At 55.6% G+C, this 13,992-nt stretch overlaps 1 protein-coding gene across 1 annotated transcript; it reads right to left on the bottom strand.

Annotated features, from left to right (window-relative positions):
* Nucleotides 1-22: 22 nt before the first annotated feature.
* Nucleotides 23-13,341, bottom strand: LOC128279175 (uncharacterized). The gene is made up of 7 exons (XM_053017895.1): nt 13,296-13,341; nt 4,420-6,013; nt 4,154-4,348; nt 3,904-4,069; nt 3,447-3,743; nt 3,161-3,374; nt 23-3,088 (listed from the first exon to the last, which is right to left on the bottom strand). The coding sequence occupies exons 1-7, from the start codon at nt 13,339-13,341 to the stop codon at nt 594-596; spliced, it is 5,007 nt and encodes a 1,668-aa protein (XP_052873855.1). The 3' UTR covers nt 23-593.
* Between the last annotated feature and the right edge of the window lie 651 nt (nt 13,342-13,992).

The following is a 13,992-nucleotide window of genomic DNA, read 5'->3' as shown; positions in this document are numbered from 1 at the left end:
CAGAAATACGCTACACGCTCCCTAGATATGTGCCGGGCCACTCGGGGGTGGATAGAATTCAAACAAATAATCTTAAACAACAACATAAATACCGTGCGCATCCGTACCGATCCGCAAAACGATCCGTTTTGCGGTGCGGAGGAATTTGCCACTAACCTAACCTAACACACTCTCTCTCTTTCTCTACCTATGGGGAAGTCCTTTGATGGCGGCGCTCAATGCTAGGGAACAGGCATCTGTTAGCTTTTAGCATCACGAGACAGCTTGGGGGATTCCATTTTACTAATTAATTCACTAGGGGGAGTTGGTTTACTCGATGGCGATGGGTGGATGGGACACACGCAAACAAAGGACCTATCTGAGAGAGATACATGATATATTATTCCCCGTACTGTTACCCTTTCGACCGACCGACCGATAGCTCTTTCTCTCATTTTCTTTGGCTACAAGATCGCAGTCGATCAGTAGTAGTAGTAGTAGTCGTAATAGTAACCACATACGGAACGGCTCGCAAAAATGCTGAATGGCAAAACAAACACTAAAGGGGTACTTGAAGGAAGTCGGGTTAATGCTTACCAGCGCCACGCGCCTCTTCACTGAAAGCGTCTGACTTGCTGAAGGACCCAACCGCGACTGCTGCTGGGTTTCGGATTGATGGAAGAAGGGTCCGGGCTCGTACCCTGGACCGGGACGACACCCGGCTCTAGCCGGTACTTTGTTCGACCGAGCCCGAGGTGGCTCGGTTTGGCCGGAATAGGCGGCGGATGTCCGCCAAAGGTACCTTGCGGCGACGGCGGCGTCGGCGGGGTCTTCAAGAATGAATCGGACGGCGTTTCGTAGAACGCGTGTCCACCGCCACCGCCAGTTCGCCGATCGTTGTCGTCGCCGCTGTACACGGCCGAATCGCGAAAGTCGTGCTCGAGACACTCCTCCACGGTGCGCTCGTAGAAGCAGCAGTTTTCGTCGTCCTCGTCGTCGTTCAGAGCGAGCACCGGTTGTTGGTCCTCGCACACACTGCCCTCGCTGGACGATGAGCTGGAAGCGAGCATCGAGTCGCGCTGTTGCTCCCCCGAAGCCAGCGCGTTGTACGACACCGATTGCATCGATACCCGGTTGATAAGCACATTATTCCCAGCGCCGTTTGCCGTGGGTGCGTGCGTGGGGAACAGTGTCCGCGGATCGGCATAGTCGAGGTGCGCAATGCGGGAACCCAAATCCATACTGCCCTGCTTGTAGATGTGTCCAAGCGATCCCAGTTCCGTCGACCGTCCGCCAGCGGCATTCGGCTCGGACAGCTTCCGCTGGAGGGGAGGAAAGCGCAGCAGATTGCTGTCGCTACCGCACGACGTGCCGGTCGGTGACGTGTGCAGTGAAATGAATCGCTGCAGGATGCTCTTTTGTCCACCGGGGCTACCCTTCATGCTGAGGCTGCCCTGCCGCTCGAAGGCCTTCGCCGGTAGCGGCTCTTCGTAGGAATGCACGATCTCCGACCGAGTGTCGGACGGTACGCCATCGACACCGTCCGGCTGTTGTTCCTCCTCTTCGGTGCCAGGCCGGGCTAGTGCCTCGGCCACTTCTCGATGGTAGCTGATGTTGGTGTCACTGCTGCGCAACAACTGACCCGGGGTGGTTCGTTCCTTCTCCCCACGCTTCTCCACCGCTTCGAGATCGGGGTCCTCTGGGGCGATTCCCTGGAGCAAGCCGAGTTCCGAGTACGCCAACGTAACGTAATCCGATTCCGGGCGTGTTCTTGCCGTGCCTGCGGCTGCTGCTGCTCCGGATTGACCTACCCTCGGTGGTAGAATCGGATCCGAGACGCTGCCTCCGGTTTCACCACACGGCAACGAGTGCCGGGCCAGTGCCGGGGGAGCATACTTGTACGGGACGTGTACGTTCCGTAGTAAAGATTCGTAGATCGGTTCCGAGTCCGGTTGAGCCGCCGGTTCGGACACGCTACGCTGAATAGCCACGGGAGCGGGAGATACTCCGCGATTGCCATCTTCCTCACATGGAGGCTCCGTGCTGGGCGGTTCCGGTTTCCGTTCGCCGACGGAGCCATGGCGGCGCAAGGACACCGTGTCGGATGAAGACTTCTTTTTCGGTTGCTTGTGGAACATTTTATTGAACTGTTCCACGTCCAACAGGAGCTTGGAGATGATTTCCGAGTCCTTCATATGCTGCTGCTGCCGCGTTGTACCTGGGGTCATTACTTTAGAGGACACGGCCGGGGGTGCACTGTGCTCGCGAAGAAGCTTCTTATCGTCACCTGACGGTGGTGGAGGGGTCGTTGTCTGTGGCATTCTTCCTGTGGGACCAACCTTTGCCAGAGCGTCGTCTGGCTTCGCAGTTTCCGACTCATGGCACGAGGGCAACACATCCACCGGAGCGCTGGTGCTGGCGGTGTTAGTGACATCCTCTGTCAAATCCAGATCGGTGTAAAACGTGGAACTGCCGGTCAGTGTCTTTGGTCTGCGTTTGCGCATCTCACTGATGCGCTTCGGAATCATGGTGCTGTTGTACGCCTTGATGACCGCCAGGCTTTCCTTCGACACCTTACTGTTGCGGCGCATCGGATTCGTCAGCTTGCGGCGTTCGTTTAGGGATTTTAACAGCAGCAGCTCCTCCTCTTCCTCTTCAACATTGACCGAGTCCGTGCGGCGCCGTGGCGGTTTAATCGGCACGCCCTTCGAGCCCTTCTCCGGCCGGTGGTGTTTTATCTCTTCCTGCAGCTGCTTCTTGACCGCATCGCACTTACACTCATCCGCCGGTGCTTTGCCCTCCGTGACGGCCGTGACCGTTGGCTGCTCAGCACCACCGACGACCGCCGTGGATTCTTGGTGACCAGCGGTGGCCACACACTCAAACTCACTCGAATAAGACCGAAACGATGGGGTGGATAGAGCACCACGATGCTGCTGCTGCTGGCCGACGCCAACGCCGAGCGAAGTGGAGGAATCTTTTTTGAGCAAATTCTTCTTCGAACGCATCCGCATCTCACTGCGCCGGAACTGCTGGCGCCGTTCCAGGTACTCGGGCACGGGCGAATTATTGGTGGGCCGCTTCCAGTACGGTTTGTCCGTGAAGCGTTCTGAAAGAGCGTCGAAAAGGGAAAAGGATGTCAAATTATGATGGCCGCCGTAGTAGCGGTCAGGTGTGTTACCATCTTCATCGCCCAACAGCAGCACCAGTTCCTTGGCACGCTTCGGAATATCGTAGTGCTCGAGCATGGCCTGTTTGATTTGCTGCGTCCAAACCCGTTTCTCCTCGCGGTGCCGTGCCGTCAGCTTCATCACGCCCTTCGGATCGTCGAACGGAATCACATTGAAGCTGGCCGGCTCACCCGGCAAATGCTCCACCAGCATCAGGTTCTTGCACTGGAAAACGCAAAGAAAGCGCAGGTTAGAGGCGACAGCGAATCGTCAAGGCCGGACGGCCACCAAGTGTACCGGTATGTAGGCGCGGAACTGGAGCCTTTTGTCTTCCTTCGGCTTCGTGATGATGAGCATCGTCTGGAAGAGCAGCACAAACCGGGCCTTGCCCTGCTCGAGCAGGCGTCCCTCGTGCAGCAGATCGCCCAGCACGGACAGATCCGGGCCGAGCCAACCGTCCAGCACGCCGGCCAGTTCCTTCACCAGCCGGTGCTGATCGAGCTTCGTTTTCACCTGATCGATGTTGTGCGCCACTTGCTTCATCAGCTCGTACGCCAGCACCACCTGCTGGTGGCCGCAGTGCTTCCGGAGGTTCTGAAATCGGTGACGGAGGAGCGTGAGTCATGCTTCTTGTCGAGGCCGAAGCGGAATCAATGGCCAGGGTCTCTCTAATGGGCCGAGAAAGTGACTTATCATCATGGCCCATCATGATTACCGATCATTGCGCGATTGCGATTGCGTCCCTGAAACTTACTTCCAACAGCAAATGATACTTCAGAATCCGTTGCACCGGTTTCAGCAGATACGAGCCCAGTGGGAGCGTATGTTTCAGCAGCTTCTGGGTCGACACCAGCAGCGCGTTCGTATGGGTGGCTTGCAGCAGTGTCGTTAGCAGGGAAATCGCTTCCGGATAGCTGGTGCTGTGGGAGAGCGGACAAAGGCGCATGGAGCCACAGGTTGTCACCAGGTGTTCCAGGAGAATTAAGGGGGCGTGCGGCGCTTACCAGTAGCTGGTGTAGCAGCTGAATTCCGCGTGCAAATCGATGAAACAGTTAGAAATCCGCATCGGATCGCCTTTCGCTTCGTGCAGCCGATTAAGGAGTTTGGAATTGAAATCATAAATTTCCTGAATGTTGCTGAACAACACCTTCAGCTGGTCCGACTTCAGACAGGCCCGCTCTTTCCAGTCTTCCAGGTAGCTATACATAGCGAGAAAAGGGAGAGCGAGGTCAGAATAAGAAGCGCCACCGTGTGTCTGGTGCCTACCTACCCTCTTATCACCTGACCGAGGTCCTTGACGTAGCTGCTCTCGGAATCGATTATTTCCCGAACGGCCCGCTCGCACATGGTCAAACCCACGACCACACCGAGGACGCTGGCGCTGCTAGGGGTCGGCCCTGCACCACCGCCCTTCAGCTCGCGGTGTTCCGGCTCGCTGTGGTCGGCCAAACTTTCGACGCTCGCCTGATAGGACGGTGCACTGCACTTTCCACCCACCAGGCGACCCTCCGATCCGGAACTGGTGCTCGATGAGTACGAGCACAGGGACGATGACGAGAGGGGCCGCGAACTCAACACCGGTGTCCCGGGGGACACCATCACCAGTGAGACTTTGCTCGAGTACCCGGAACTACCGGCGGCCAGATCCAGGCTCGGTGTCGACTGGTTCGGAGTGCCATCGGAAAGGGCCTCACCACACACAGGCGGCGGGTGCTTTCGGTTCGAGTCGTTTCTCCGCTTGGAGCAGGAGATCTGCTGCTGAGGCTCCTGTCTACTGCGTCGCTGACGATCGGGCGTCCCGTCTGGCGTCGGATGGCGGATGGAAAGATTGCGTGCCTCCACGACCGTATTGCGATGCTCGGATAAGTCAACACAATTATCGACGAACGCATTGCCGCCACCGCCGGGCTCATCCCGTCGTGAGTGATCGATTCGTTCGCTGGAATTTCTACGCAACAGCACCACGGAGGTGTCCTCTTGATTTGCATCACACGGCGCAATCGCTTTGTCAGTATCGGCCGCGGTTGATGAGGGTCCCCCCTTCGGTGACGGCAAATCGGCTTCGGCATCGGTTTTTTCCAGGTCCACCGTTAGGGAGCGGATTTTTCGCTGCAACGCCGAGACATTCTGCATTTCACCTGAATCATCATCGTCATCATCATCATGACCACCAGCACCAGCACCGTTTGCTGGATTCCCGTTTCGATCCTCGCGCCCGTCCATCTGCCTGCAGACGTCCGTTGCCCGGGGCGAAAGTTGGCGATCGTGCCGTTTCGATAGCTCGCCGTGCCCGTGGTCGTCGTCCTCGAACAGTTGCTCACTGTTGGCGTGCGTTAGTTTGGCCATACTTTTCGATAGTGGCAAATTCTTGTGACACGACACGCCGGTCACTGCTGCTGCTGCTGGTGCGTGTTTGCGCACAACATTTAGTGTCGCTTGGCGATTGCTACATTCTAGCTGGGGCTGCGTTTCTTCCGTGCCGGCCACTTCCGCGCCAGCCACCAAACGCTGCACCGTGGGCGATGGGTTCCAGCAGAATCGCTGATGGCCGGCAGCACGCGGTGGAGAAAGTGATTTTGTCAAAGGTGACGGGGCCGCCTTGGTCGCTCTCCTCGGTTTCGGAACGATGCGGCCGGTGGCCTCGTTGCCGTAGCCCAACGGCTGTCCAACGGCGCTACTGACTGTTACTTTATCTTTGGTCATCACACGGGCGGCCACACTGTTCGTGGTCCGCGGTGGTGAGTCAGCGGTGCCATTGTTCACCACCAGCGACTGTTCGACGAGCTGCTTCGCCTCTTCGCTAAAGTTTTCCGCCAGCGTATCCAAGTAGCCGAGTACCGAGGGGCCGATGTCGGTGCTACTTCCTGCAATCGAAGCAAGCGCGGAGCGAGAGAGAGAAATTTAATTATCAATCAATCGAAGCAAGCTACCCACGACGAAAAGATTGGCGCGATCGACCGAAGGGAAAACAACGAAATAATTCAATTCGGCCGCTGCTTATAAAACGCATTTTATGGTAACACCGACACGCCGTAAAGGCCACTACACAACCAGCGAGAGAGAGATTTAGGAATCTATCGGAGAGCTCGGACAACAAAAAGGTTCTTTCGGTTTCGGAACCGCCGCGGGGACCGATTGATTTACATATTGGGCAATGATCGGTGGTGTATTTTCGGTTCCCCTGCGCCACACGCTGCGGGGGGTGTGACACCGACGCCGACGACAACACCCAACCACCAACATATCTATCCCGGACTTTATTCACATATTTATGTTTGTTGACACCACACCGCATCGCATCCATTATGCGCGTGTAGCGGCGGCCGCTGCTTTACGCCTTCATTCTCGCTGCGACCCGAATGCGGACACTCCGCGTTCACCCCCCCATACCGGGGGTGGTCTTGATCTTATTGGTTTTTCTGGGTAGTCTCGGTCGTTACAGTGTCGTTTGCCGACGATAGATAAAGAAATGCTGTTCCTCGGATATCCGGGCCGAACGCGCGCCAACGGCGGATTCCAATTTGTTTTCCCTATCACACACATCCCACACCTGAAGTCCGCCCGCCCGGGAAGACTGATAAACTGCTGCATATCGAAAGCGACACCCGAAAGGGACGCATCCCACGCGGAACCTCGATTGTGTCATGGGCGGTCCACCATTTCTCCTAGAGTCAGTGCTGTGACTTACTCAAAACTGAAACTCCTTCACCTGATCACGTAACGAACGGTGTGTCCGTGTCCGGATGGCAAGAGGTTTGCGTACTTTTGTCACTCCACTAAAAGTTCCCTTTCCGACTCACAAAAAGCCTCACGCGGCAAGCGGACCCATTTTTAGAATCCACCACATCCTCCAATCGCCGAGGTCCCCCGGGGGAAATATTGGGCCGAAAATATCATGATCATGACACACCCCCTCCGGGCGCCATTAGTTGGCGAAGATGAAGATTAGTATTGTTTTTTTTTCGTTTACTACTCTCCTGTTGTCCCGATCCGATCTGCTCTTAAAATAGGAAAAGCATCCGCGTCTGCGAGCATCCAGCAAGGGGTCCCCGTTGCCGTGTGCGCACCCGCGCGCAGGTTCGTAAAGGGCGATCGACATTTTATCGCCCCGGATCCCGGGCCGGGTGTCACGCCGGGTTGATGGCGACCAGACCCACGACTTTGCGCTGTCGCGTGCGCCGACCGTTCCCAGGCGCGGTCCCATTGAGAATGCATTAGATGGGACACCAGTTTTAACTCTTCACTGGCCACGTGCACGGGCATTTTGTCAACAGCCGGCAGCCCGGGGGTCCAAAAGTGTGGTTCCGATATCGAGTTACCCCACCAGCAGTGTGTGTGTCTGAATCAAGAAGGAGACATTAGGAGTTGAAGCTCCTACCGCCGGAGCACCAAATCCGAACCGCACTTAGCCCGGGGGAAGTCTAAAATTAGAGCCAACACCACCGCGAACCACTGGAATTTGGAACGGATTCAGCTGCTTTGGTTCAGCACCACCTTGCACCCCGCCTCGGCCATCAGTCCGTAATTTCTTCCGCGACGGGCCAGGCACTTTGAATGGCCGGCCCAACCTGGGACCGTCCGGTTCTCAATTAGGCAACGGATCGCAGATTCCGCATCTTTATGACCCACGTCCGAAAGTACTCGCGGCGGCGGCGGTGGCGGCCAATCAAAAATCGATCCCTTGATGGCAAAGGAGACACTCATAAAATGTGCACCAAACACAGGAAAGCGCTTTCGGCGGCGGCGCATCTCGTTTTTGGGCGTTTCCATCCCGCGTACGCAAGCAAAGTACCTTTTATGCCGCGCGGAGCACGCGGAGTGGTGTGAAGCACGAACATTCCTTGAGCAAAGTACGACCACGTTTATTGGTTTCCTGCAGCGGCAGCTAATGAATTTACCAGCCAGCCAGCCAGCCAGCCAGCCAGGCGGAATATAAGGGGGCCTAATATTGTCGGGAGCGCATCGTTTTTCAGCGCTCACACGCGGGGAACGAGCATTGTTCCGGTGCCTTTCGCGGCCGAAAACGGGGTAACGTTATCACACAGTCCCAGTTCCCGGTTATCATTCATTAGATAACGAGTGAGCATTATTTGTTATAAATAAATGCTTTACAAAACAAAAGCTAGGCACGCGCTGTCCCTAATCGTTTGTCACGAGAAATCCCCCCCAAAGCGCACATCCGTGTCCGGGGAAATCAATCCCGAGCGGCCTTTCGTCCCCTACACTGATTGATACGTCATTTAGCTAATGAAAACCATGTTCCTGTCACGAACAATCCGGCAGGGCCAGTGTCACACACACAGGTTGCTGTTGCGGATCTTTTTCGGTGTTATTTCATAACCAGACACTTCACCGCGGACAGCAACAGCGAGTGAGTGAGAATGGAACGGAACCGCGGAACGGCGGAATGGATTGACAAGCGGTCAACAGGACGACAACGACGAAATCGGAAACTGGTAGCCGCCTTTTCAAAAGTCGTCTGCTCCACACACCTTTTTCGGCACCCAACGCCCCCGGAGGAACTCTTTCTCCCCCGGGGCAGCATAGGAGTGGCGCGGAGCAAAACGAGTTCAGTGACGACGACGAAGAACGGTTAAACAAATAACTCCGTATAATAACCGGATATTACCCGCGGTTCGCGCGCGCGCGCCCAATAAAAATAATATTAATTATTAATGGTAAAGTGTCGTTAATGTGGCGGGGCGGCTAGAGGGCAGCCTGTGGCACCGCACGGCTCGGCTTGCTGTGCGCGAAAGCACGTTCGAGAGACACGGATAGACGCGAGCGCGCTTTTGCAAGCTGCAACACCCGTGATAAGATAAGTTTCTTGTTTGTTGCTCCACGCTGCATCCGGTCCGGGGTCCGGGGACACCTTACACTGTGGGACACTTGCCTACTATCACCTTCGCAACAGCAGCACCTAACACACGGCGCACGTCCCGTTTTCGAGTGTGTAGAGTCGAAAAATCGATTGCAATGGCTGCCGGAACCAGTCCCTGACTGAAGTGTTCTGAGTTCCTCTAAGGGGGTGTCTAGTATACGACCTGATTGGACGTCTGGGTTAGTAGCCGCCAACACCACGCCAACCACACATCAGGGGATCAGGGGTCTACTAATATGCTACGCAGCACTGGGGCGCCCGTTTGTCCGATTCTTATCACGCTATCCATATCCGATAGCGCGGTGGTCGCACGCAAACTAACGCGCCACAAGGGCGGTGGTGGGCCACACACAATGGAAGATGATAACGACCGTACGCAATGTAGACGCGGCCACCCGTAAGATGATGTTTTGTCGTGCCTGGAACCGTTCCAGGAATAAAATAACCCACAGAACGTATTCTTGCGCCACAGCGCGACGTAACCTGTCCCTAGCTCGCTGTCTGGGACGGATTTCGTAATTGTTTGCCCGCTCGGGTCCGGGTCTGGGCGCCACCTTTCTTATCGATATTATCGCGACACTCGTCCTCAAGGTTTGTGCTCCCTTTGCGCGCGATAGGAAGTGGAAGTGATCGCGACAGCCGCTCCCATTATCACCAATCCATTTGCTCGATCCATGCTGCCGCGGCTCATATGATCGCAGCAAAAGTGAATGCACGCAGTCGGCTACACTTAATGCGCGGTTGAGGTGTCTTTACGCGGGGAGAGCGCATCGCACACACCAAAATGTGGGCCCCGATTTGGTGTCCGTAGTAACTCACACAACCGTGTGGCGCACGCCCACAATGGCGCGCGATATCTTCTCCACTTTATCGCCGTGGTTGGCGCGCGCGTGACGAGGTGCATCATTGTGTGGCATTCACGACGGGCGCCCCGCTAACTCGTAGCAAAGCTGATCTCTCTCTCGCTCGGAACTAGCGCGGCGGCTTATGGCACTCGCTGCGCGCTTGCATAAATCTTAATATCCCACTGCCGGAGTGTGCACACGGAGATTGGAAAGAATGAGGATCGGCATCGCACCGCGCCACTGCACCGGGGGATTGTCGTTTCCTGCATCTTGTTACCGGGGAATGCACCCGGTCCCCCGGCGTGAGTCAGTGCGGTCTTATGCAGAGCGCGCTTCAATCAACACAGGCAGCTGGAGGAGGACGTTTGACGCGACACCCGACAGTGACCGGAATATCAAACGTCTACTGTAATGCGCGGATCATCATTATAGTTGGTGCGAACGCCCGATCCGGGCTATGGCCGCTTGTGTCTCGCCTCTCCAGTCCTCTCGGTAGTCTCCAATGCCGAGCAGGTCCTCGCTGGCTCTGCGAACACTGTCGTCCCATCTATATCTTGGCCTACCGACTAGAATCTTGTCGTGCACCTTTCCCAATAGCGTTTTCTTTGGGATCCTTGACTCATCCATCCGTACAATGTGTCCAGCCCATTGCAATTTCTTTATCATGACAGAAACTTTTGGATTATCAAATATTTTATAGTTTTCTCTATTCTATCTGATCTTCCAAAATTCTCTATCTTTCACTGGACCAAGGATTCTTCAAAGGATCTTTCTCTCGAAAGCAATTAATCTGCTTTCTTGAGACTGAGTTAGGACCCAGTTCATTACCATCTGCTGCCACAAATTGGTACCGAGATATACGCGCGGACACGTCTCATCTTAAATCTTATGAGCTGTGAGGTTCATTATTTCGGCAGAAACTGGAACTGTACTCCAAAGCGCAAACGTACGGTTTAGTACCAGCATGCTGACGTTCACCTCTCGCAGGCCAATTTCGCTGACACTAATTGGGGCCGATAGAAACATTACACTCTCCGGCGGGCGGGGCCGGGCGGGGCCGGGCGGTCCCGAGACACTGTTTAGTGGTGGCCACTTTCCTTTTCCCGCCGATCCCGCCGCCGGGCCAGCAATTAATGGACCGATTTATCAATGCAAAACAACGCCATCCTGAACCAGGCCCGCTGGCGCCAAGATCCCTGCGCGATAGGCGCACGTGATAGAAAACGGCAACAGACCCTCCTCGAGCTGCGCCAGAGATGTCTGCGTTGCGCGCTTTGCATTAAGCTCCCCTAAGCGCGAAACAGGAAACCCCCGTTTACAGTGACCCCGGAGAGTGTAGTTTCTAGTACTGCCGACTGGCAGGCTGGCCGGTGCCGCCAGTAAATCTTCCACACCGAGAGAGCCCGTTTGGCACGCGGTCCCCGTTCCGTTGCGGGTTGCGTTGCGGTGTACGTGGTCCGAAAATTTAATACGAAACTCTCTGTACGGACTCTTTTCCTGTTGCCTGTTGCATCATCTTGCCGCGTTCGCCGTCGTCCTTTATTCGGTTGCCGACGTGCCGTAAATTATGCGACACTTTTATAACGATTGTAACCCGATTAAAATATAGTGGCCCGTCAAGCTCCACTCCGCCGTCTGGAGGGGCGCCCCACTGGATCGTCAAGAAAAACGATCGTCATGCGCTGACGACACGGCGCCGCACTTACGCGGTAATAATTATCACGCGCAGGCGCATAATTACTGGATCATTTGTTTAGCATAATCACGCTGTCCGCGGCGCACCCGACAGATCGACGGAGAAAGAAGCGGAGTTCCTCTGACTGCGCACAAGTGAACCCGTGCGCTTCGATAGATTATTGGTAAAAATAACTCCAGGCGGACAAATCAGACGAATTTTCGTCCGGCCAAAACCACAACGCGCCGTGCGTAGAACGTCTCGAGTGGGGCAGGCTTCGTCAGGCTTTTTTGGGGAGATATCTTTCAAGAGCACCATTATCAGCAACGGCCTGATAACCGAGCCGACCGCCTGGCAGACATCGCCAGCGGGGCAAACACACACCACCAGAAGCGTCACTACCGTGCGGAAGTGTTTGATGGCAAACAGTCGATGCAAACAGAAACTTGGCCTGTCCATAAGAAGCCGCGCGCACACCTACCACTCTGTGGCCACTGGGGCCTTATAAGGGAACCGCGCGCACTCTGAAAACGATTTTACAATTTTAATAGCGTTTCAAAAAAACAAACCACCATAAAACGGATTGGAATTGAAACCCGAGATCGCGAGTAATCAGCACACGCTTTACAGTCAGGGGTTTTACGGCCCCCCCGAATGATCAGCGCGCGTAAAGGCCATTTTACCGGGAGGTTGGAGAACCCAATTCGGATTGCTGCGAAAAACACGACCATCAATCATATGCATCGTGCGCCGAAGGACGACGACATCTTGTCGCCGGCCGCCGGCGCCGCTTCAAGAGACTTTCAAGATGCTCAATCAGAGTTCGCGCACTGTCTGGCCCGGTGGCCACTTGGCGGCGCACCATCACACAAAAGCGGGATCTGTTTTTACTAATTACGAACCTCCCCGCCTTCGGTCGGTGATTTAATGTATCGATCCCGCGGCTCCACGCCCGACTGGCTGACCTTGTTCCATTTGGTTCGGTATTCGTCGTTCGGAGCAGCAGCAGATGCTGGCCATTCCACAAAGAGAGGACCCCGGGGGGAAACTTACCAAAATCACGCCCCAAAGGGCATGGGAAAAGCACCAAGTGGCGCGCTGTGTGTGGCAGAATTCGACCGATCCACAACGGGCACATTGCGCACCGAACAGGCCGGCTGCGACCCCACGATCGAGCGCGCATAGAATAGGGTGGTGTCCCCGTATACGCGGAGTCTCCCTCTGGGCGAAAAATGAGATCACGACGACGTCGCGTCGACGACACGCTGCAGTTAGTGTGCCGCCCCCTGCGCGAGCGCGCGATACTAAAACCCACTAAACCGGGCGTGCGGTGGACACAGGGGAGGTAAAGTTTAACAGGTTTTTGTACTCCACAAGCCCCCGCCGTCGCCACCACCACCCTCTCCCGAGCCCACGAAGGGCAGACGGGGTGATCGCGATCGTTCTGCTGGCGGGCTCGTTCCAGCGACAAAACATCGATACTGTACGTTGCTCTGCCGATGGTGGTGCCGTCTCCTGCTCGCCTGCATCGGGCACCGATCTCTCTCTCTCTCTCACTCTAGCTCTAGCTGCTGCATCTCTAGCGGCCAGGTCACACGGCGCGCCGTATGATTCATATGATTTTTAACATCCATTTTATCAGCATTTGCGAAGGGCTATCGTGGGCTGGCGCTAGAAAAGGTCGCTGCTACGGGTGTAAATTTAGTGCCTGACGTGAAAACCAAACCCCCCCGGGGGTCACTTACCGAAAAAGTCCTCCCATCGTTCCGAGCCATCCGATTCTATATCCATACTCGTCGTCGGAGTGCACACCACTTCGTTTCATCACATACGGCGCACGGCAGACGGATGATGCTGTCCGGCGGACGTACGCAGCAGCTTTGTGGAGCGAATAGGCTGATTTCGGGACCGTTCCGATAAGAGGCACATTATCACACTGGAACCGCGAGCGAGGTGTTTCAAATCACTTTTTTGTTTTCGGCCAAATAGCAGGCTGCGCGATCACAAAGGCAACGAATCACGAACGAACGCACGCACCCAGGTTACTCGCCTCGCGGTGAACACCCCCTTGCGGAAGTACGGTCATATGGTACGTTGTCCACTCACACACGCGCAACGCGGGACGCCCCTCCGGAACTGTGTGTTTGTCACACTACGGTCGCGGTGCTCTCTATAGAACGTAATGCGCACTCTGCTGGGGCCCTACACACTACACACAATAATAATCTAGTGATCACGGGAGCAAAAGGCGCACAAGGGGGCAGTAATCGATGCAAACCTGTCTTCCAAACCTTGTTACGGAAAACCCAATGAATTAGCATCCAGCGCACGTTCAGTGATGGTCTCTTTGGCGCACTCGCGCACGGTAGGTGGTGGTGGCGGACGAGCCCCTTAGAGATAACCTTCGAGCAACTCGACTCGCGCGACAACAACTCAGCAGCA

The sequence above is a fragment of the Anopheles cruzii genome, chromosome 2 (genome assembly GCF_943734635.1).
Source record: "Anopheles cruzii chromosome 2, idAnoCruzAS_RS32_06, whole genome shotgun sequence".
NCBI classification, from domain to species: domain Eukaryota; kingdom Metazoa; phylum Arthropoda; class Insecta; order Diptera; family Culicidae; genus Anopheles; species Anopheles cruzii.
Note: the sequence above shows the minus strand (reverse complement) of the source record. Positions and strands in the feature narration are given on the sequence as shown.

What these genes read in the sequence shown, in the direction of transcription:
- LOC128279175 (XM_053017895.1), bottom strand. Translation starts at nt 13,341, where the DNA reads ATGGATATAGAATCGGATGGCTCGGAACGATGGGAGGACTTTTTCG. An exon ending in AGCTGCTACACCAGCTACTG is followed by an intron (nt 4,070 to 4,153) that starts GTAAGCGCCGCA and finishes GCTCTCCCACAG; the next exon opens with CACCAGCTATCCGGAAGCGA. An exon ending in GCTGTTGGGCGATGAAGATG is followed by an intron (nt 3,089 to 3,160) that starts GTAACACACCTG and finishes ACGCTCTTTCAG; the next exon opens with AACGCTTCACGGACAAACCG.